The sequence below is a fragment of the Siphateles boraxobius genome, unplaced genomic scaffold, assembly GCF_051911475.1.
Source record: "Siphateles boraxobius isolate OS27281-9 unplaced genomic scaffold, OSU_SipBor_1 17, whole genome shotgun sequence".
Lineage (NCBI taxonomy): Eukaryota > Metazoa > Chordata > Actinopteri > Cypriniformes > Leuciscidae > Siphateles > Siphateles boraxobius.
Window position 1 is genome coordinate 9,857,419 of NW_027508777.1, and position 25,853 is coordinate 9,883,271.

The window sequence follows — 25,853 nt, forward strand, 5'->3', positions numbered from 1 at the left end:
CCTTTCTAAGCTGATTCTAACCACAGAAAGCTTAGCAGCTCAGCTCTTTATGATATGATGTTCCTGTGGTCAAAGGCCAGCTTCAAAAGAGTTGTGTGAATAACAGCATGTGAAACACGGAGGCCAATTAAAAATGACTCCAGATACAATCAGACCAGCATTGAATCTTATGTGTTCAAATGTGTGACTAGTTAATTAACTTGTCAACCTAATCCGTTAACGGTTCTTTATTATCGAAAATCACTCAACTTTTAAAATAAGAAACATTATCAAGTAAGAAATATGAAATTTAGGCAAAAACAAAGATAAAAAAAATATTAAAATTGAAGAAAGAAAGAAAGAACTAAAATATCGAGTGGCGGAAGAACAGTTGCTAAAGAACTGCACAACTGTTTTAATTGATCCCATGAGAAGATGATACCCTGACTAGCATACCAAGCTGGATTACACAGATGTAATTACCAAAACAGTGTTTTGGGGTTTTAGCTAAAGGAGATCTTTTCTGTAAAAAATTAATTTCGGCGAATCACCGAAAAATTTATTTTGGTTCTATTTATAATAACAATGGCATGATTTAGAAATATAATGGCATAAACAACAATTATAATAATAATAACAATAATAATAACTTATTTTTAACGTTTGACAATTATTACGTTATACAACGTATTATTGTTGTTGTTGTTGTATGATCATTTAGTAGTTATTGTATAAAAATAAGAAATTAAAACAATAAAAAAAAACTAAATACACTAACTCCACCCACCAAAGTCTGGTTGGGCTAGCTAGATAAAAGTACAAAAAAACGCCAGTAATTTGTCAGTCGCAGTGAAAGGCATTTATTTTCAATAAATATGAAGTAAATATGTGAAAAGTGGAATTAAAGTGCCTACTGGTTATTTATTAATAAAGTGTTTATCAGTAGGGTTAGGTGTAGGCCTTATTGTCCTAATAAGGTTGCATTTATTTAATAAATATAATTATATGCTTTGCATATTGTTTTATAATGTACTAAAATGATGAGGTACAAATAGTATCTAACTACTATTTACACTTGTTGCAACATAGATGCTGTTTACACTGCGCAAATAGCAATAGCTTCTATTTACACTTTTGCTAACTATTTCATTTAGAGTAAATAGCATCTATTGCGGCTATGTGCATAATGGTTATCAGTCATAAAAAAGAAGAATTGGGTAATAGTTTGCAAGAGGTTACCAAAGTTGAAAACCAACATAATGCATGTAACAATGCCTGAGAAATGCCATTCCAAGTCTAAGCTGTTGTCTCTCTATGTGTGTCCTTATGGAAGCAGTGATAGGAGTATGAGGGGTGTGTGTGAGTGTTTTTAAGGTAGATAATAAGATGTAGATGGTGGTGCAGGAGCACTGATGAAATTAGCAGCCGGGTGAAACAAGGGCATGTTTGTCTCTCTCTCTCTGGTTATTCAGCAGTTGGTGTTGCATCATTGCAGGAACAAGTATAGGGGAAAAGGTGTAGACCTACCTGTGCATACATGTGCAAAGAAACATTATTATGCAATACACCTCTGTGTATCTAGAGTAGCTGGTGTCAAAATATCTGAACAAAAATCAATTTGATATTTAAAACCAAAAGATAATAATGATTTGGTTTGGCAACAGTGGCCAAGTTTAGGCTTAATACTTTATAATATTCACATTACATTTATATGGGGCAATAAGTTATATTATATAAATATAGTATTTATTTATTATAAATAATATTAGACAAACTTTTTATAATATAACATGTGAAAACAATGAGAACATGTTTATGTTTTTTGTATACAGAAGACCACAATCCATCCAGTCATCCAATCATTTCATTATATATTGGCCTTCAGGAAAACCTGAGGATAACTACTTTCAGGCTGTAATGTTCAGATTAGGTTACTGATTAAATACTGAATTATTATTTTTTTTTTTATAACCTTTCCATCTCTATTCACTCACATATACAATGTTTGTAATGCCAAAGAATCATGAATCAAATGGACAAATATTTACAGCCCTACAAAACATACAAAGTTGTTAGGTTTTCATAAATAATGAAAACACTGTATGTTTTGGCCCTAATACTGCTTTAAGACCCAGTTAAGATTCCCCAACATCAAAAATGTTTATTGTACCTTAGGGTGCATTTTGATAATTGATTAATCAATATAAAATTACTATAATATGAATAAATAATAGTAAAAGAACATGAAGCTAGCTAAGAGGTGGAAAGAGGAAAAATATAATATAAGAAATTTAACAGTTCACACTACTGATAATATATTATATAATTACTTGTGTTACACATAGGATTTCAATTATAGTTCATATAAACCTATTATATTAGTTGTCATTTATAAGTAGAGCAACAGAGAAAGGAGTGCACATGTAAGCACATGTTCTAAGTATTTCAAGTTAAACAACAATACACACTTCTTGTTAGGATGAGTCATTTCTTCATTAAAAACTAAAATGTTCAGATTATAAAAATATAACAGTAAAACATTAGATCTGTCCTGGCAATATGAAACACCTTGAATGTCATAACATTTTCAAATTCTTTGCATTTGTGGAAAAGTTGCACGTTTATTTTTCCTTCTTTATATATATGCCATGACCAACACCTTTAGATTGTGTGTGTGTGTGTGTGTGTGTGTGTGTGTGTGTGTGTGTGTGTGTGTGTGTGTGTGTGTGTGTGTGTGTGTGTGTGTGTGTGTGTGTGTGTGTGCTTCTACTACTACAGATTAAAGAAGCATTTTCATTAACAATTATCAATTTTATCTATTAGTTGTTGCAGATCTAATCACACCAAGAAAATGTTGCACACATAGATGTGAAATCTGGCTCTATGTTCTCCTAATAAAAGTTAACAACCTCAAGTAATGCTCCAACAAATGGGACTATCAGCATTGGTACATCTACAACTTTTTCCAACTGTAGTTATTTCTTAAGGTCAAAATTGAATCAGTTCAGTCGACTCCAAACTCTGCCACTGTTCTTCCATCAGAAGAAAAGAAATTCCAGCCATATTTGGTCATCCTGTCTGCAGAGTTCAACCACAAGCCAAGTTCAGCTTTAAAATAGAGCAGACTTTAAAATACCATCTTGACTTTACGGACAGCGTTTGTGGTAAGTTGACTATTAACAAATAAAATAACTTTCAAACCTTAATTTTTAAATACAAAACTATATATGTTTATAGCAATGGACTTGCAATGGAAGTCTAGAAGGCAACATTCTACAAAATAAGTGAATGTCACATGGTTTTGAAAGAATAACCAATTTTAAAATTCTTAGTTACAGCCAATATTTCTACACATCATAATAGATTATTACAGATTATCATACACAACATACAGATTAATATTTTTTGTAAATCTTTGTATTCTATAAAGCTTATAAGTTATATTTAACCCAAAACATGCCTTTTACAATGAATCAATATTCTCCTGCGAAAAACATGATTGTTTCCCTGCCACCTTTTCACATCTGTAAAAGGTTGCGTATTGTTTGAATTTTTTGAAAGAAAGCTATTATGCACATTTATATTAAAGGCCCCGATATACTCATGGCGAAGTTCTTTTTTGTTCAGGGTTAAAACGAAGTCTGAAATACATGACCAGCGAAATACTTAGTTATCGAATATCCAACGCCACCTGCACTGCTGAGAGTGATTGTTAGATGAATACGTAAATATGTAAAACATGTAATATGTAAAACAGGCTTACGGACACTTACACAAGGAACTTTTGCCTATGGTTTAAAAATTCTATAGCAAAAACAACTAGCCTAACTAGGGTTGGGTATCGTTTGAATTTTAACGATTCCGATTCTACTTATTGTTTCCGATTCTTATCGATCCCAATAAGGTAAAAAAACAACAACATAGATATCATTCACATTAATTTTAAGTCTTATTGCAAAACATTTAATTGTAGCTGAATACCATGAACAAAAATCAACAGGCAAAAGTTCCTTGTGTTAGTCTTCTTTAGCCTGTTGATTTTTGTTCATGGTATTCAGCTACAATGAAATGTTTTCCAATAAGACTTAAAATAAATGTGAATGATATCTACGTGTTTTTTTTTTTTTACCTTATTGGAATCGATAAGAATCTGAATCATGATTGAATGGGTTAAAATCATATTAAAAACCCTTGGATGTATGCACAGTAGGGCTGGACCCGAATATTGGAATATTCGTTTGGTGGGTTGGTATTCGATTTTCAATTTTGGGATTCAAATATTCCGTTTTTTTTGTTGTTGTTCCATCGCACACCTGGCATCCCCCTTGAAACGGTTCTCATTCGCACTTGAAAATGTTTATACTATAAAATCTGGCGAAATACAATACTCTTTTTTTACAATTATCTTATATAGTCTAGCCATTTTTAACAGGATGGACAGTTGAAAGAACCCAACCTCGTTATACTTAATAAATATATTTGCTTCTTCTTAGCCTACTAAAGTGTTCCCTGCAACTGGAGTATTCTCTGTCTAGGGCGCACACCTGCATGAGCTTGTATGGACAGAAGCGCATGTCTGAGCTTGTATTTTGGGTAAAGCTGCGTTGCTTTGACATTGCAGAAAATAGAATAACAGAAACAAAACATATTAGCCTTTTTACCTGTTATTATCAATCTAAATGAATCTTCTGTGAAACATATGAGCTTGTTAAAACTCAAACTTGAGATTTTGGGACGTTACGTTTATTGAAATGTGAGCTGCGCTAATTGCGCTAGCCGTTACATTGTTCTATTTAACCTATTACAGTTTGTTTTAGTCTATATAAGGGAATTCATTTAATTTTATTTAAACTGTTTGTTTATTGAAATGTGTGATGCTGTTATTAAAAATAGCCTATGCTACCGTGTTATTTATTTATTACCGTTCATTCTTTTATTTAAAAAGGCAGCTTTGTGTGTGCACGCTTTGGATGTGTGCGCCTCACAAAAAACAGCATGGGTCTTATTACAATAAAATTCACCTTTTCTATGCGCACGCATTGGATGTCCACAACAATACTGAAAAAAAGTCTTCCACATTTAAACATGAACAAAGTTTTTCCGAATGAAACAAAAAAACTGCACACTGTTGCACAGCTAATTTTCATTTTAGGGGAATGTTTACTTATTTGGGAAATACTTACAACGTTTACTTATTTGAGAAACACTTAAATTTTACATCAAAGAAAAAAATATTTTTTATTTATATCAAGTTCTTTTAAATAAAAAATATCCATGGTTTGAAAAACAAAAGTCATTTTTGACATTTTTATAAGCCTATTATGGACCAAGTGTATGCTGATATTTGTGGGTAAAATGTATGAAATATAAAACTCTTACTGTGGGCCGAAGTCCAGTGTGGGCGGCTGAAACTGGAGCTGTCTCCCACTCTCCTGCACATAAAATGAGGAACTGAGGAGGAGAAAAGAAAGAAATGTGAATGCCATGCAGATTGATGCTTTTTACATGAATAGGTAATCACATTATCAGTATAGTTTTATTTAATGCCATGTAAACATCTGTGGCTATCTTCATGGCAAAAACTGAATTACAAAAATACAAGAGTTAGGCCTACATATATAAATAAAAAACAAGAAAACAGAAAAAAAAAAAGATTTTTTGAAAAGTACAAAGCAAGAGAATCAATCCACCAGGACGGCTTAAGAGCTACTCTCAGGGGATGGTGGGGAAAATGTATACGATATGCTGAAAAGTGGTGACATTTTGAACAAATCAAAACAACATGACTATGTAGCCCATGTAGTATTATGTAGTACTATGTAACCAAGCATTTTAAACCTCAGATCATGCAGATCTCATGATGCAAAACCCTTATTCAAATCAGCGTTAAGAACTAATTTTGTTCATTTTTTTGCTTGGATGATTACTAGTTCGACAAAGCGAAAGGGATTTTACTTTTTCTCACAATGTCATCGTTTCACATGCATGAATGTTAAAAAACCACAAACAGAGCATCGTTTGTTGGCAGTCTTAGGGAGTGACTTCATTCCTCCTGAGAAACACTTATACTGCAATTTACAATACAAGAGAATATTATGATTATATAATAAATTCATAATTCGATGATGCGATGGCAGCCATATTGCGCCAGAACACCCACCACACACCAGCTTACTGGTGGAGAGGAGACAGAGTGATAAAGCCAATTAGTGTATATGTATGCATGTAAAATCCCAGTAGGGGTGTAACCCCGGCATCCTGGCCAAATTTGCCCAGTGATTGTAGGCCAATATGGACAAAGGCCACTGGGCAAATTTGGCCAGGATGCCAGGGTTACACCCCTACTGGGATTTTTAATGACCACAGAGATTCAGGACCTCGGTTTAACGACTTACCCCGAAGGATGGGTGATTTAGTATGAACATTAGAGAAAAATGGAGAAAAGCTAAATGAACATCCATCAGTTGAGTTATATCAGTTATTGACTCCAAAGTGAGCTATAATAAAACACCAGAGAAGTATAATGAAAAATACAACACATGTGTGGCAAAAGGGTGACAGGAAACTAAAAACAACAGGAAGCTAAAGTGGGCAGCATGGCAAAGCAGACCAAATGATCAACACCATTGTTTATACTCTCCTAATACTTAATAAATTGCACCATTTCTCTGAAAACACCAAATAATGCAGATGAAAAGGGAAAACAAAAAGAGCTATGAAATTGTTCCAAGAAGTTTTGCAGTTAGTTGAGATGAATAAGCTGAACGAGTTTTGGTAGTGATGATAAACATGTCCTTATGTTTAGTAAAATGAAAAACTCGATTAATTGATATAGACACTTAAAATCCTAAATCCTTTCTACTCTATGCTTATATGCTTTTAAATGCAGTCATCACTGTCACACTTTCAAATATCATCATGATATCCAAATTTAGAGGTTTCTCCACTGCAGAATCTTTAGCACCATGACAAAAAAAAAAACACTCATATAGAGTCTGAAGTTGTCCTTGTAGGCTGCATTCAAAAAACAAAATAATATCTAGTGTAGTGTGATTCATAACCAAATGACGCATGATTGCTTGTAGTGAATTCAAAACACCACAAGTAGCCTGATTCCTATAACTAATGAGTCTTTTGAGTTGGTTCCTTTAATGAATCCTTCAAAGGACAAATTACACAAATCTAAATCAAAACAATTTAAAAATCAAAATAATCAAAAGCTTTTGAATTGGAATTGAAGTTAAATGCTCATTGCATCAGTGTGTGTACAGGGTTGAAAACAGACATTATCGACATGGATTTCCATTCCTGAAAATACAATTAGCAAACTTAAAGCCAAAAGCAATAGCTCATCTTGAGGAACTGCACAAATATCTATCATAACCAGCTTTAAAAAGTTATAGATTTACTCACTTGTTAATACAATGCCTGACCCCTCTTTTATCTAATTATTGTTTTTAATGTTCCAAAATTGGAGCTCTAGCAGGTTTCGGTGAGTGGAACAGACCATCTGTTGAGTCATGGGGGAATCCTTCATCTCGACACTGTCGTGTCTTGTCCAGGCTTTCAACAGCTGGGAACTCTGACATAAAGACGCACATATCAGTGGCTTTCATAACTGATTACCAAAAGAAAGAGGAGAACTCAAGGTATGAATCACTTCTGTACCAATTCCAGGAAAGAACTTATAAACAAGTTCTCTGAGGTTCTGATGCTACATAAACATATTGTTGGTTTGTTTCATAAGTCTGAACAGCTTTCAAAGTTCTCCATAAAAGGCAAATGAACAAAGTAAATCAAACCTGGAGAACCTGGAAGAGCATCAAATGTAAACTGACTTTAAAAAAATAAGAAAGGTCACAGTTTCCTGGGCCTCATATACTCTGTCTGGACATTATCATACTGGTAAAACATGTTCACATTATTAACCTTTATGGTAGTCATCCTAATCTTAATTCTGGGCTACACAGAATTGAAGTCGCTCAGACAACCATCACTGAGTGAGTGTATAAAAAGACACTGGGTACGGGTAGATCTGATACCAGATATCCAAAATTTCATCAGCCTGCTGTGTTTTCAAATGGCAGCTGACGGGTGTTGAAAGCAGCAAAAAAAGCCCTCAAAACATTGCATGATCCTGTCAAGAAATGTCAACAAAAACACAATCAAGTTCTCTAAGTCATAATTTTGTACCCTGAACATATTGCTTGGAGGTAAAACAGAAACACTGTGCACTGGCTCTGAGAGTGAGTAAAGATTCACTGAATCATTGCACAGCAAAAAATTGATTTGCATGAACATCAGATGATCAGCTATCAAGTGCACTAATTACATGGGTTTCTATGCTGAAACAGGAACTACAGTGTAAGAGTTTCAAATGAGCTTATTTCTTCAGTTTTTTGTATGAAAGGCACTTGACTGTTTGTGATGCCTCTCTTTTATGGTTGGGAACTAAGAAACGGTTATTATTCAGAACTGGTTTCATTACTTTAAAAATACCAACATTTAATAATTCGTAAACTGTTCTCATACAGTAAGACTTCAAAATAGAGTGCAACCAATGTAGTCTGAATCCTGAAAAAATGACTCTTATGGATTGGTTCTTTATAGTGAATTAAACATATACAGCTAACAACTTTAATTTGTGTAGCTATTGACTAGTTAATATGACACCATGTAGGCTAGTTAAAGAGGTCATGAACTGCATTTATTTTGTTTACAATGTACTCTGAGGTCCACATATAGTGTTGCTCAGGTATTAAAACCATCCTTAGAAGTAATAAGCTATTTTCAATTTTGAACGTCCCTGCCATTACAGGTGTGGAATTGTTTTTGAAAACTTCCTGTGTTCAAAAATATCTCGTTACATAGTTGAAACAACTGTGAAACATTTATGCATATTACATATGCTTTATGAGTTGTGGCAAATAAAGTTGAAGTTATCACAGTTATAGTTGACAAATGATAACTTGCGGTGTTTCATGTAAACTTTTATGAATTATAGCACTTTCGTACTTATGCTATTCATCGTTCATCCTTAACGATAAAGTTTTAAATGCGTGCATTTACAGTGTCGTATTTTAAATCAATTTAAACATGTTGCAATGTCTTATTGATGACAAAACAGAAGATCTCGCTTTTTTTAATGATTACAGCGAATGGCTTAGATCAAAACAATAGCAAAAGCATCGTTCTCTACGTGCTACGTTCCGTATCTGGGAATCCTCTGCATTAACCCCATAAATGCTGAAGCAAAGGAAAGAACAGCAAATCCCAACTATTCACAGTTTGACTGCGGCGCTACAGTATAAATACTCAGTACATATCAAACGAACTGTATCAGAGAAAGATGCATGTGACACATGGTAAAAACACTGTCACTCAGACTTGTTTGTTGCGACATTACTGTCAGATCCAATATAGGCGGCACTGCAGCGTCTTTTATTTTCAGTCTTTCTGACAAGCCTGACATACAAAGTCATCACAAAGATGCTAATAGACGCAAATTTGCGTAAATAGGGCGCGATTGCCACGGACACGGGATATTCGCCTCAAATGAGTCTTCTGCGCAAGTTGAACAATGTCAACTCGAGCAGGAAACTTGTATGACGCGTTGTCGCAGAAGCCAATCAACGGAGAGCTCATTGACACGTTCTAGAGAAGATGGTGAAATTCACAGAGTTGTGTGCGACCTCTTATTTGTTAAAAGATCAAGGGGTTGGGTAAAGTAAGGTCACTTATGCTCACCAAGGCTGCATTTATTTGATCAAAATACAGAAAACAGCAATACTGAATTATTTAAATATATTTTAAAATGTAACTTATCCATGTGATTGCAAAGATGAATGATCATTTAGATCTATTACTTCAATCTTCTGTGTCACATGATCCTTAAGAAATCATTCTAATATGCTGATTTGCTGCTCAAGAAACATTTTGTTGAAACAGTTGTCCTGGTTAACATTTTTATGGAAACTGTTACTTTTTTTTCATTCTTTGAAAAGAAAGCTCAAAAGAACAGTTTTTAAAAAAAAAATGCAAATATTTTGTAACAATACGATCTGTATTTACTGTAATTTTACAGTAAAATTAAATGCACCCTTGCTGAATAATACATTTATAATATAATATATTTTTAATCTTACTGAAATGGAATCAAGTTTACACTAATAATTGACATTTAAACACACACACACACACACACACACACACACACACACACACACACACACACACACACACACACACACACACACACACACACACACACACACACACACACACACACACACACACACACACCTTTGCTGGCAGTAGCATCACTTCCCATCACAAAAAAAATTAAAAAAATAGCTGTTTCAAATACAGTGTACAGCTCGTTTCCTGTGTGAGCTGAAACAGGAAGTTGTAGGAAATTTGAATAATGCAGGGGTAGGCGTGTACAAATGACACTGAGTAGCTCATCGGAGCTCGACCTTGTTTTAATGTTTTAACCTGTTTGTACTGTAGATCAGTGTACATAATGGGGTCTGCTCGAGTATTTGATGTATTACAATGGGAGGGGCCAAACATGCTCTCCACATCCAAAAACTATTTTTTTTAAATGTAGGCCTATGTCAAATGAGTAGAATTTTTTAATACTCAAGAATCAATGGCATTGTTATTTATTATCTATCTTAATGAAATGCACATTTGAAAAGTTTCCATGATTTTAAAAGAAGCACATAACATGCTTTCCCTGAACAATGGAAATGCATGCGGTTTATACTTTGAACAAACAGGAGTAATGAGACCTTTTTACCATTTTGAGTTTTGTTTTTTTCACCCTTTAAATAACAAGAATAACCCTGTGTATCAAGCCATCCTCAGCTGGAGCTTGATTTGGATGTTTTGCAAGTAAAATATGTATGTTCAATTGGATTCTGGTCTTTTCTCTGTGTCTGCTGATATTTTTTTTAACATACATTGGACGAGGTGCATCTGCAAAATGCAAATGTCCACAATACTATTTCAGCAGTTTGTGCAAAATGAAAAACAGAATAATGGAAATCTGCTGCTTTTAATCCTCTATAACAGTGGATCTCAAACTTTTGACAAAGTATATTCTCTGGTCAAGTCTGAACATTCAATATATTAATTATATTATATTGTATTATATTATATTTATCAGATCGTAATTAAAACATAAAAGAAATGTCTTCAGTATTTAAAAACAAAAAAACAGTTTGAGATCCAATGTATAACTGACTTTGTTTTATCTATATATATTATTTAGTTTAGATTATATACATATAAGATTAATTATAAAATTATTATTATTTTATATAATAATAATACAAAATATTTGTAGTTGTTATAACCTATATTTGTTTATTTTAGATTTATATTAAGGTTAATGTATGTCCCATCATGATCTCTCCATACAAATATCTTCAAAATAAATATTGTTTATCGATTTAGCCGTTTTAAAACTTAAGCAACACCTAAGCAATAGGATAATTCCATACCTTTGTCTTCATCATACATTTATTTGGATTTAGTTGTCCTAACCCTTTTGATGGGCTCTGACCTGGTGGTTTATCATATTCAACACCCATGACTCAACACTTTCAAGGAAAGCAACAGATTTCATCCGAAATTCTATGGCGATCAAACAAACACACTGTTCTCTCAATTGGCAAAATCCACAAACTAATATAAACAAAAATAATATTATCAGCTCTGTTTTCAATAGATCTAATAGATTTAGATTTGGCACAGCTTTGTGACAGGTGACCACGGTTACTAGTTGCTACACAACAGAGGGTCACATGACACAAGCAATAAATGTGTTGCTACTAGTTGGTGTCAATGTGACATTGTTGCCAAAACAAACACAGAAACACAATCATCCCTCAACAATTCAAAAGAGGAAAATAAATGCATAATAAGCCCATGGGGTTAAGGTCGGCAAATTTTTTTTGGCTTTTGTTATTGGTTTTTTTTTTGTCATTGAAATACACATACACAATAAAACGAGCAGATTGCCCTAAATATTGGTGTGCATGATCCAGAGAAGAAACATTGTGGAATGTTTTGGGCTTAATGGAATGTAGTTGATGCCAGGAGCTGAAGCTATTTGTGGTGTTGGCAGAGGAAGATATGAGAGGGCGTATCACAGCAGGAGGTGTGAAAATTAGCACTAGCAACTAGAGAGACAGAGAGCTGCAGAACATACTCTACACTATGGATATCTTCAAATTGGGACTTCAGGAGGCTCTGATGCCTTGGTGCTATTTGTCAGTTCTTGAGTGGACTTTGAGATGTGGGTGTTGAACTCAAAAGTGGAGGCAGCTTGCAGGGCCACTGATATATATTATTTTAGCCGATCTCTGTTTCTGACTTGCATAAAAACTGAATTGCAATCATTTACCAAACTGTAATTTGAGTGGAAACATTTCAAAGTCTGTAAAAATGGCGCTAACACGGGCCAGAGACGGGACACGCTGAAGACGGATGCAAAGAGGAGAGGAGAGCGCAGAAAATACTGTACCGGTCACAGCAAGCTCACTGTTCGCAATGCTATAGATGGAAGAAAAATATAAATATTGAATTGGGGGTGGGTGTTTACATGAATGTATCTCTGGAGATAACCGACTGTCTACAGAAATGCTTCGATTCCAATTAAAGCAATGTTTATAAGCACAGCGGTCAGCAGTAACCAAGGAAACGCTATATCGGTAGTGTTCCATAAGTGCCATCTACTGTCAGAGAGTGAATTTGCATTCTCATTTAGTCTATCTGCTGTTTTTGTTTTGTGCAGGTATGTTTTATGAAGCATAATTTCACAAAGCTAAAGTCAGACCATTCTACTTTTGCTTTAAATCTTGAAATTTAGCATCTTTGTTTGGATTGCGATTAAAGCGCAGTGTTGCCTCTAATTTCAATTGGCTACATATTTTTTATTTAAGGCCAGATTGGCCTGCAATAGAGCAAACACCAAATACATTTGCCTATTTAATGAAAAATCAAAAACACTAAAAATAGTGGGCAACTATTTATATAACAAAATTTATATAACAAAAACGACAAATTTGCTTGTAAAAAAACAAAATCATGATCGCTGCATCCCTAGTTTAAATTAATTTAATGATCTAAGAAGTCTGGCATATGTCAGCAGAGACAAAGCTAAAAAAACTGAAAAACTTGTCAATGATGGAGAAACGTTGTGAAAAAAATGAAGGAAAATCTCAATGGTGTGGAAAGAGTTAAAAAAAAGAATTGTATGCACGGATTAATGGTTCACGATAGCATCTACGTATAACAAGCGTTTAAAAAAAAGATATGGTGGATTTTCATTTCATGGTGAGTTGTTCTTGTAGTTTTAGGTGTTACTTTATTATGGCAACAAAGTTGTAAAATTTGATACAACTTTTAAAAAAAGAACAAAAAAATCATATTAACATGCATTGTATACTGCATGTTTTGTGAATTGAAACAGTCAGCATTTTAAACACTTTTGATTGGTCCCATTAAACTTCCACTTCCACTGATTTGTTTACAACAAAAATGAAACATCACTGAACTTACTTAAGCTAGACTGTGATGCAATTTTCTTCTGGAAACAAACTGTGTTGCATTATTTTCCGGTTATCTCTGTAAAGCTGCTTTGAAACAATCTGTATTGTAAAAAGCGCTATATAAATAAATGTGACTTGACTTCCACACCGAGTGTGCTTACTGACAAGCTGAGGTTAGGCACAAGTGTGTCAGTCTTTAGACTTTTAATTGCATATAACACTTATTATAACTTATGGATTCATTTATTTAATTAATTATCATTTCATACATTAATGTAATGCCTGAGTGCCTTATAAAAACCTTTTTTCAGTCTTTCATTACATTTTCACTACATACAGACTGTAGAGCAGTCATTGTGGCATCACTTCCCCCAACCAAGAATGTTTTATGCAATGAAGAACAAATGTTCTCACATAAGCAAGACTCCATTTACTTGTGTGATAAACATGGTGTAACAACCTGAAAGCACTGCTGGATGTGCTAAAATGTTGTAAGATTTGAAATAGTGGACAAACAGTGTAAACGCAATCAAGAATGATCTACAATTAAGCAAGAGAACTTTCAGTTACATTACAATAAGATATAAAAACAACAAACCATCTAATGTCCATTACTTAAAATCATACAATATTGTGAATCTTGATGTGGACCTGTTCACCAAAAACAGTATTCAAACATTCTGTAAATCTTTAATCAAAAAATATTAAATGTTTAGATGACATGTAAAACATAGCTTCCTGAAATTCTCTGACAAAACTGACTACATTTTTTTGTATTAATCTGTAATGGACTCCATTACTCGTGATAGTGTGAGATTGTATGTCTGATGTTTGAATCATAATTTCCTGGATCATTTTTGAGCAGAAATAGGCTTTTCCCAAAATATGTTTTGCACATACTAAATAACAGATTGTCTCATTTATCTCATGAGAAAGAACAGACTCGAGATAGAAATTTATAGGGTTAATTGACAGGTTCTGGGAATAAAAGTAGTCAAATAAAGCTGTCAACGTGTTTAAAAATCCTTTAAAATGAATTAAATATATTAAATTGTTATATTGTTTATATTATTCTCCATTTCAAGAGTTATCAGATACATCTCAAATATTTTAATACAGATTTTTATGCAATTTATGTACACATTTAGATGCCAAAAAGACCAATCCAACATTCACATAGCTTGCAAAAAGCAGGTGTACAGTATTATAATATATAGACCTCTCAAAATGTGTGTCAAATCCAAAAATTTATAACCACGTAGTAAAGTGCTTGTCAACTTTGCTTTCAAAAGAGACTTCATAATATAGAATAATGTGTTTTATAAGCAGATAAAACAATAAAAAAAAATTCTAAAGCTACTCAAATCCATGTATATAGACCTCAGACAACCCATAACACGGTATCTTTCTCTTTGCTCTGCATGCTGCAGATAGTCAATAATCTCCAATACACAGTCAGATGACGTCACAGCCACCCTGCCAATAGATGCACAAACGCAAGGCCAAAGTTCAAAGAGCAAACTCTGAACACCAGTAGTATAGTGGACCACACACACGGAATAAGATTTTTTTTAAGAATATGATCCATTGCTAGAATTTATAACAATGCAATCAGGCCAAAACGAGTTTGCATTTTACTTCCGGGTCCATCGTCCCATGTCAATACGTTTTTTGAATGAAATTTTGGTTAAATGGCTGAAATAAGGTCTGTGGTGAAAACAAGCTCACTTTCATGTTTTATTCTACGACATATATAATACATCAGTATTATTATCCCACTCATGATTTTTTTTTTAAATGTCACGTGTCTTGAAAAAGGTGGTTGCTAACAAGTGGCTAAATCTGGACAAAAGAGGCAGTCGGGGAGATTAAATGTCATCACGCTGAACAGGTAAGCTCAGTCCGCTTTAACAGCCTCATAATTCTAGAACTGTGCTCTTATGAACTATTTTAACTTTCTGGTTTTTTTTTAAAAATAAAAACTGAAAGAGATGTTGGATGCTTAGTGATGCTGACGTTGAAGTTCCAGTGCCGATCCTAGACTTCTGAGGGCCCCAAGCAAAACTTTGTCCAGGCGGGGGTCCCTGTCAGTGCATACATTTATTTTTTTTAAATAACCCCCAACCCGTTAATCTGTTCTTTCAGGGCAGTTTCACTGTCAACCAACAAACAACAGAGTTGAAACGTTCAGTAATAACAAAATTGGACAAAACCAACAAAGTTTTGTTAGCCTACTATTAATAATTGCGAAATTAAATAAAGAAATTAAATAAAGTAAATTAAAAAAATAATAATAAAATAAAACATTGCATAGTCTTCACTGTATGAATTAAATATACATTGATTCAAATTTAAAGTTACTGAAGTTATTCAGTGAAGAGCAGTGATTCTCTCATTTTCTTTGTTGTTGTTTGATTAACATATTAAATGTCAGAGAGAGCAGGGGGTTTATTAGGCTGCTGTCACTTTAAGACCGAATGCACAGACCCAATACACTGACAAGTATTTGATTACTTTGCCAGCTGTTTGTTCACTGAAGACATAACTCAATGTGATTAGGTTAAAAAGTCCCCAAGACGGACATTGACAAATGTTTGCGTGTATTTATTCGTTTAAGCACATACCCGAAGCAGCATGCACTTGTCCGTGTTTCTCTCCATCTCGGATCAAGCAGACAAAAAGCCGCCTGTTGAACAGCGTTTCTTTCGCAGCTCAATACTCTTTTACATGTGACGTTACATGATTCAACTGATTTGGATGTTACGTATGGTGACAGCGATTTAAAGGAAAGGAATGGAAACAGCATCATATTTTCATAATCGCCAAAATCAAAAATGAAACTAAAACACAGCCTTAAATCATTATTATTGACCCAATGGTGGTTTGGGGCCCTACGCAACTTGCGTACTTTGTTACATTTCTAGAGAGTTATACATTACAAGATAACCTGCACATGATGCACATGATCAATGTAAAAGATTTAGAAACATATGTAGAATAATCTTATGAGTTTTTGATTTTACGGTGTTTGACTTTTTAATGCATAAGCACTGTGGTCAAACGATTTCACTTCTCTATTCGGACAACCCACTAGCACTGTTCTGCTTGTCTGTAAAAAAGTCAGTTCAGTGTTTCCCCTACAATGTATTCAGCAGCGGCGCCGCTGCAAAATCTTTCCATGATCAGCAATATCACGACATTCACTTCATTCACTTACACACCTAAAAACACTGTCATGGCGACCGGCGGCGCTGCATGCGATGGCTCTGAATCCCCTTGTTAACAAGGAGGAAAGAGCCACAAATGGAAATATTTTCGATTAGACTAATGTCACGTTGCCATAAGGGGCCGTTCACATAGCACGTTTTTTGCGCGTGCAAATTCATTATTTCAAATGCAGCCGGCACGCTCGTTTTTTCAAGCGCGCCTCTGTTCATGGTTGCATAGCAACGACAGACGCCACGGGAGAGCAAGTGCTTGTGGAAAGGAGAAAGCGGTACCATGAGCGGTACGAACTGCGCTCTCCCAGAAGACGAGGAAGTATCATCTACTGCTCATAGTCCTGATAGTTAACGTTAAATCATATTTCATTTTTCAGATGAGTCTACTAAACTTGTTGGTGTCCTTCAGAAATCATTCTAATATAATGATACGTGATGCTCTTGATGCTCGTGATGCTCTCTTTTTTTTTTAAGATTCTTTGATTAATAAAAAGTTAAAAAGAAAATTATGTAATAATATTTCCCTATATTAGGCGACTGTTTTTTCTGTATTTTTGATTAAATAAATGCAGGCTAGATAAGCATAAGACTTCTTGCAAAAACAAATTACCAAAAGAGCCTTAGAGATCTTCTATAAAAAGCCCAGAAAAATTAAGTGCTCACAGATTGGGTGTGGCCTTTCCCATTAAAATAAAATTTTCAATACATTGTAAATAATATTTTTCTGGGTTGTGCCATTTCATTTTTCCCCTAAACAATTTCTACCAAGCTGAAAATGAACACAAAAGAAAACATGAACAATTCTGTCTAAAATTATAAAATGAAGGTTTCTGTTTGTCACTGCAGTTCAAGGTTCGTGCTGCAATAATCATGCCTTGAATCAGTTGATGGTATGTCATATTTGTTATTCTCAAAATGTCCATTTCTATCCACAAAACTTGCCAGAAGTCATGGTTTAAGGGGTTATTTTAAAAAAAAAAATCTTGCAGGGTGCATGCCCCCGGATCCCACACTAATTTCACCACATCCCATATTTTTTGTGTTTATTAAATACCTTGGCTAACCTGATAATGCGGATACAGCTACCAATAAGTGCGCAGTAGTATTCACCGTTCTGTTTAACACATTACCAACCTTTTAACTATATTTAAATACTCATACCTGTAATTCAATACATTTTCCCCATACCTGCAAAGTCATGAAATATGGAAAGGGGGATCCGAGCCCATAAAAATAATAGACGGTATAAACAAATATATAATAACATTTTTACAATTTTAGACTGCATTATCATATATTAGTTTGCCATAATAAAATTATAATCTCTAATTTTTATTATTGGTATTAGTATTATTACATAAGTAGTATGACTATGCCATTATTTATGCACCGTTACAGGACCTACAGATTTCGTTTCAATGTGGCAATTTCTGCTCATTCAAAAACTCAATTTAGACCTATCAGAGTGAAGGTACCATCTCTGCTTCCTTGTTTTAGAGTCCAGAGTCACCTTCAGGTTTATTTCAATATTTAAAATGGAACACAAATATTAAAACTAAAATTTAAATTAAAAATGATGGAGAATTGAGTTTGACATCAAACTCAAAAAAAAAAAATGTTTTTTTTTTTTTTATATTTAGCAGTATTCAACACCAATGTTACAGCAAGGGTATGAAACTGCACGTTTCTGTTGATACAGGAACTGAGTCTTGTTGCTGTTGTGCTAAAAGCAGCCATTGTGCTTGGTGATAGTCCCTGATTAGGACTTAACCACAGAGCATGCTGCTACCCTGAGTCAACAATGCAAAGACAATGTGAACTACGAAACATCTGCTACAGGCAGATAGCAGAATGAGATCTACAGAGTTGGGGACGGATAGAATGAGAGGATGTGGCAAAGATAAAATGAAGAGGGGAAAATAAAGAGAAAGTTTACTAAAAGAGAGTGCAATCTAAAATTTGCATGCACAAACACAGATGCTTTAAGTCTTCTTTGAATATGATCAAATACACAAATTATCCACAGTTTAGGATGGTAATAAATCTTATCAAAATAAATACCACTGGCTTGGAGTCCACACATCATGTTTTTCATACAACTCATTTCTTCTCCTGCAGAATTCAAGCAACCAATACATGAATCACTCATCTGAACTGCATTTAGTGACAGTCAAACCCCCAAATAAGCGAGGTAATGAGGCTTGGGTAAGTGAGGGAATGAGACACTTCTAAGTACTAGCCGGACTTCCATCCATCTGAATGAATGTTGGGATACTGCAGAAATAAATGTTGGATAGAAACACCAAGATGCAAATACTAGTTCCAAAATGCATACTGAACAAAACCTAAATGCTTGCTTATAGACCATCTTTTTTATTCTGTAAGAAGACATCCGCATGAACTACAATGGAAACGCATTTACCAAATACATTCCTAGATGTGTGTCAAAAAATCCTTGTCACGTGGATAATAATTTGCAACTATTAACTCCCACCTTTAATCTTTTATAGGGGAAATATAGATCTCATCAGCATATTACGCATATTACAGAAAGCCAATTACGTTTCCTGATGTTTGTAGATCGGCATAAGGTGCTTCTACATTATTCACTTCAGCACAAGGTGCTTCCGGGTGTGAAAAGGTTATCGTATGCGCGGGTTGCTGTTCTGCGTGAGTGACGGTAATGCTGGTTGTGTGAAAGCTGTGCACTAAATTAAGTGTGTTAACTATAAACGTTGTGTTTATTTGGACTAGCACTGCCCACATAGCTATAGCTCTGACAACTAATAGGATCTTAAACAACTTAATGCCAAAGAAAATGTAATACATGTCCACAAATGCCAATGCAATTCTCTAAACTGTTGTGAGAATGAGAATGTTGTGATCTATGGAGTCAAAGGCAGCATTAATCTTTAATGGTACGATAAAGAATATGTAAGCATGGTCAGATGAATTAAGAAAACACAGCTGTAAAAAATGTGTCACCTTGCACTCTTGTACTAAAATTGGTATTTTTCCACAGACTTCACTAGCACTTTGTTTACATACTGGGCTCATATCTTTCTATTGAAATGCAGTTAATAAAACAGTGCGTGTTCACTTAGGTCATGCCAGTCACATGAATGCAAATGTAAATTGAACAGAAAGCTGGTGTCCTAAAGAGGCTTAGTTTTCCATGCCATGCACTGTTGAAACAAGCCAGCTCCGCCTTCATATAAATGTTTAGTGGACGTACACAATAGACCCCCAGAAACTTATTTTGTGATGCTAAAAAGGTAAAACTTTTGTTCTTCCAGTTTTGGACATGAGAATTTTATAAATTACGTTATATATATCAAATAGTGGGTTTACAACAACATATTTGTACTAACCATACCTGAAGCAAAGATACCAAAAAAATGCAAATAGGCTACTGTATTAAAGTCTCAAAGGGATTGTGGTAGAGAGAGATTCTCACCTCTCCTCTCGAGGAACATTCTCACTGTGCTGCTCCTCTGCCTGGAAGGGAAAAAATATATATTTGTTATATAGATTACATAACAGCATATTACATGGGTACAGTTATAATTTGAATAAATATAACGAGTTTCTAATGAGGTTTAGAATAAAATAATAGAATAACACACAATGTTTAAAAGTTTGGGGTCAGTATGATTGTTTTATTTATTTGAAGAAAAAAAAAATATCCAGAAAAAAGGCATAAAACTGATCAAAAGTGATAAACACATTTTCTAATTTTACAAAAGTTTTCAAATAAATACTGTTCTTTTGGATTCTCCATCCATCAAAAAAAAAAAAAGGTATAAAAAGCACAGAATCACAGCCCCCCCTCAAAAAAAAGTTAAGCAGCACAACTGTTTTCAAATTGATTAGAATAAGGAAGGATCTTGAAGGATTCTGAAGGATCATGTGACACTTAAAGGGTTAGGCTAGTTCACCCAAAAATGAAAATTATCCAATAATTTACTCACCCTCAACAATGTATATGTTTTTTGTATTTATATGTATATGACTTTCTTCTTTCAGCCAAACACAATCAGAGTTACAGTATATTACAAAGTATCCTAGCTCTTCCAAGCTTTATAATGGGAGTGAGTAGCACCAGAGATTCTGAAGCCCAAAAAAAGCACATCCATCCATCATAAAAGTAATCCATACGGCCCAAGAGGGTTAATAAAGGCCTTCTGAAGTAAAGCGATGCGTTTTTGTAAGAAAAATATCCATATTTTTAACTTTATAAACTAAAATCACTGGCTTCCGCCAAAGGCTGTATGCGAGTCTAGTTCCGGCGGGAGAGTGACCTCTGACCCGACGCATTAGGTACTGACAAACGCGCAAGCGCAGAGGATAAAGCAAAACAAAACACCGGTCACGAATTAGAAGTCTAAAACAGGGCTTTTATTAACATCCTGGAGCCGTATGGATTACTTTTATGATGGATGTATGTGCTTTTTTGGGCTTCAAAATCTCAGGCGTTACTCACTCTCATTATAAAACTTGGAAGAGCAATGTTTTAATGTAACTCATATTTTGTTTGGCTGAAAGAAGAAAGTCATATGTACACTAGGATAGCTTGAAGATGAATAAATCATGGGTGAATTAACCCTTTAAGACTGGAGGAATGGCTGCTGAAAATTCAGATTTGCCATAAATTACATTCTAAAATATATTGAAATAGAAAACAGTTCAATTGTAATCATATTTCACCATACTGTTTTTTACTGTATGTTTGACCAAATAAATGCAGACTTTTGAACAGTAGTGAACAGTAGTTAACTTAGCATTGCAAATATAATTGTTGCCTAAATAACATAAAACTGGAAACAGAAACCAGTAAATTCAGAGCACAAGTGAAAGCACCACTACTGAAAGGGAACACTGTACGATTTTGACACATAACCATACAATTGCATAAACTACCAGTAACACATCATTGGCAATTTTCTGAAATAGCCATTTTACTGAGAGCCTTGAAAGCATGACTGATGAGTGTTACAGCAGGGTATCCATAGGAACTAACTTTAGCCCTCCAGACATACAATAGGTGTATATAGAGGCCACTTGGTTTCCTGGTGTCAGTAAGTACACATTTTACAATGATTGGATGAATATGCAGTGTATGGAGTCTTGCTCAAAATAGAAAGCATGCAATGAATCTGTAGAGTTTTAGTATTATAATGCCGAGCACTGAGCAGCATCCATCCATCCATCCATCCTCGGGTGAGGGTGGTTCTCTTTACATGGAATGCTGCAGGTCTACTCAATCACTCTTGCCATCTATATAGACTACAAATGAATCAAAGTCTATTTATGGCTCTGCTTTTAACCGGTTGTCAAGCCGATAATGTGTTTCTAAAATATAAAGCTGTTTGTGAATGTAACCGTCATTTTTATAATTAATTTTAATTTCATTTAATTAATTTTATTCAATTCCGAAATCAAAATCCAGATTATTCATTAATGAGCAAATCATATCTAGGACACACCTGTCATGCTAGAACAAACTAAAAAAAAATCCAACATGGTAGCTATTATTAAATCTAAACATATTTATAAAAAATAATTAATTAATTTTTAAAAAAAGCACATTTACTCAAAAACAGCTCAACAATATATTAGAAAAAAATTTATTGTATATGCTATTTATCACATGGACTTCATCTTATAGAGAGCCTTAGGGAAATAAGGTTGCCCTTTTCAACTTTAGAATGATTCATACACTGTAAAGAAGTGTAACCAACTTTCTTGTGACTTTCCTGTACTGTTATTTTGCAGTTATGTAATGATAATGAACCACAGCAGAACATACTGACAGCCATTAAACAGCAAGCTCATTTAAATATTCCCCTGATACTCCAAACTGATGGTGTATTTTTAACTATTCTATCAATCACCACATCAAGCATTTAACCACGATTTGAAGAGCAGCCATCATTCAGATACTACTATTATACATTTTATTAATAGTTAAAATTAGTTTTTATTTTTTTCCTTTGTTAAAGTTTTACTAGGTTTTTTTTGTAGTCATTTCTATAATTTTTTTATATGTCTACATGGTTTTAATATATGATTTTTTATTTCAGTTTTAGTTATTTTAGTACTAGTGGTGGAACGGATCACAAAACTCACGGTTTGGATCACATTACAGTTTTTGAAAGCACATTACAGCATAACCGATTGATCACATGAATACTCTCCACACAATGTTTTTTTTTTACATTTGACCATTCAAGCACAATAATACGTGAAGAGAACTAAATTTGCGTTCGCATGCTGAGACGTGCATTTCTGTGCATGGCATGAGCTTCAGCTGTGTGTCAGTCTGAGCGAGCACCGCACAGAGTTGTTTTCTGAGACTTATCGCACTTAACTCTTTTTAACATCAAGCACATCTGCTCTTTGTTGTCTCATTCATGTGTTTCATCAATCTAAAGTGTCAATAGTGCTGTGCTACCCGTATATTACATACCGTGATATACCGATACGGCAAAATCTCTAACGATAGACATTTTATACCGCCGCTACAATATACTGTGGATCGTCACCCACCCCTTAAAGTTAATATAATATATGCTACAGATATTGAATAAAGTAATCAAATGTTAAAAAACAGCAGTCTTCACTGTATAAAATTAAAAACAGATTAATCCTTATTAAAGCTACAACAGTTATTCAGTAAAGAGAAGTGAGTGATTTTCTCTTTTTTTTGTTCTTTGATTCACATTAATGACACCAACTGCAGCAGGTATATTGGGCAGCTGTCACTTTATGAACTGACACACAACTCAGATCTGACACATCCGATTTCCTCCCAACTCTTTACGTTCATTTAAGACTCATTTAACACACTAGTGTTCTTGAAAAATTTTACGTTTCATCTTTTAAGAATTTTTTACTTCATCGGAATGGTATACGAAACTTGGTAAGGTTTTGGCACTTTCTATTTTGAAAAATAAAAATAAAAATCATGGGCATGATTTGAAAAGGTTAAATGGTCCTGAAAAAAATGGCCGCATTGGAAATGAATGGGAAACAAATTTCATCTAGTGGAAACGTTTGGTACTGCTCTTAATTAACTTTATTGAGATATCAATCTCAAATTTGAAACTCAACTTGTTTAGATTTATGGAATTTATTTCAAAACATATTTTAGAGAAAAACATGTTTTGGAAAATATAGGCTATAGGCCTATTTCATAAATTTAAAGTAGTATTTGTGTGAATTTTTCAAAAACATATTGCTATAAGGTTTTTTTTAACTGTAAGTTTACTTTTAAAACTTTTTTTAATCTCAGGAATAATCTGCCAAGTGTCTTCTTTAAAAATAGACAAAACTCAAAGGTGCATTGTGTAATATTTAGGATCTGTTGACAGAAATATCATAACTACGTTTTCAGTGGTGTATTTACCTTAATAAACCGTTATGTTTTTATTACCTTAGAATGAGCAAATTCTATCTACAGATTGATATAACATTGCATCCACCTCCACTAGTACTGTCAAGACAACAAACTAAGCCCCTTTAAACAAATCGAGAACTATAAATGGATTTTTCCATTCACTTTGCTTGTAGCCATTCTCAAGCCATAAGACAGGTCTCTTGCGTAACTTAACCACAAAAATGGCAAATTGTCTGTCAAACTGAAGCAACAAAAGTCTCTGTGCATGTTTGTGTGGCTTTAGCTTCCTGTCCCAAAGGAAACATGATAAAAATATCTTTATCAAACTTTAATCAGTCTCGTGTGCCTGATCATGATAAACCACCACCACTAAAAACAGCACACTTTCATAACTATGCCAGGTGTTGGGCTCAAATGCCAATGGCGTCAGCTTTTGCATAGCTCTATTAGCAATATGTTCATTCATTCATATTAACATTTAATCGTACAACCTATGCATTGCCTCTTCTGCATATTACAGTAACTCATGTTATTCTGTCAAGTGTTTTTCTATAGGCCTAGATGTATTATTTCATTGTTCTGTCTAACTACTATACTATATTAATCCTCTGTGAAGAGGAATCATCTAGCAAATGCAAATCTGTGTAAGATCATACCTGGCAATAAAACTCTTACTATCTAATAACTTTTTTAATCACAGGGAGGGAAAGTAAGGTGTTTTATTGTATCTCATACAACCGGCTTAACCACAATTTGAAGTCCGGATCTCAGAAAACTTATTTGAGTATCATTTAGATACTATTGTAGTTTTTATTAATATTTTACATTTGTTTTTACTTGTATATTTTCCATTTTTAAATTTAAAAGGCAGCAAAAGGCAGAATTAGTTAATGAACCATTAACCATGGTTTTATTATGGTAAAAGTTTAGTAACCATGTTTTTTTGTTGTTGTTGGATGGATTAATTACAAATTACAACTACCATGGTTAAACTACTGTTAGTGTAGCAAAACCATGGTTATTTGTGGTTACCACGATTTAACTACAATAACCAAAGTTTTTTGTTTTTATTTGTAGTAAAACCATGGTTGATTTTCATCACCTATTGTATGCCACTGAAGATAGAAAGTCGTACACGTTTGTAACAATAGCCTACTAATTTCATTTTTTTTTTTGACATTTCACTTTAAAGGACAGTAAACCGATAACTGAAAATCTTTTCAATTTTTTCCCCCTCAAGAATACAATTTGAGAAATGTTTTGGCGTTTTTGTCCATACAATGGAAGTTAATAGTCAGTAAAACAGTTTGGAAAGGCATGAGGGCGAGTAAATGACAAACATTTTCATTCCTGAATTAACTATACCTTTACGAATTCCATTTAATAATTTAAAAATCACATAATAGATTTCGTAATATGCTGCTGGAATTAATGCCTGTTTGTTATTTGAGACTAAAACATGAGATAGTGCAAAAATTAATGTATTCCGTTCTTTAAGGATCCTATAGTCCTTACAGAAAGATGCCTCCCAGTTCCCGCCTCCACATTTAAACGCATTTCATCAAGCTAAATAAACAATTGCATTGCCCATATGCACTGCAAAAATCAATAGATACTAAATCAAATTGAAAAATCCAAATTAAAGAATTAAGTTATTTAGATTTTTTTAGTTGTTGCCACATTTGCAAATGTAAC

General features: G+C 33.9%; 1 protein-coding gene across 4 annotated transcripts in view; it reads right to left on the reverse strand.

The window, feature by feature from the left end:
* Positions 1 to 25,853, reverse strand: part of tmem131l (transmembrane 131 like) — a 54,852-nt gene that overhangs the window by 27,882 nt on the left and 1,117 nt on the right. For all 4 annotated transcript variants that reach the window (XM_077232402.1, XM_077232403.1, XM_077232401.1 and 1 more), the window contains exons 3-4: positions 20,217 to 20,257; positions 5,359 to 5,430 (exon numbers count right to left, since the gene is read on the reverse strand). In XM_077232402.1, coding sequence (XP_077088517.1) covers positions 5,359 to 5,430; positions 20,217 to 20,257 — 113 coding nt within the window. The remainder of the gene's footprint in view (positions 1 to 5,358; positions 5,431 to 20,216; positions 20,258 to 25,853) is intronic.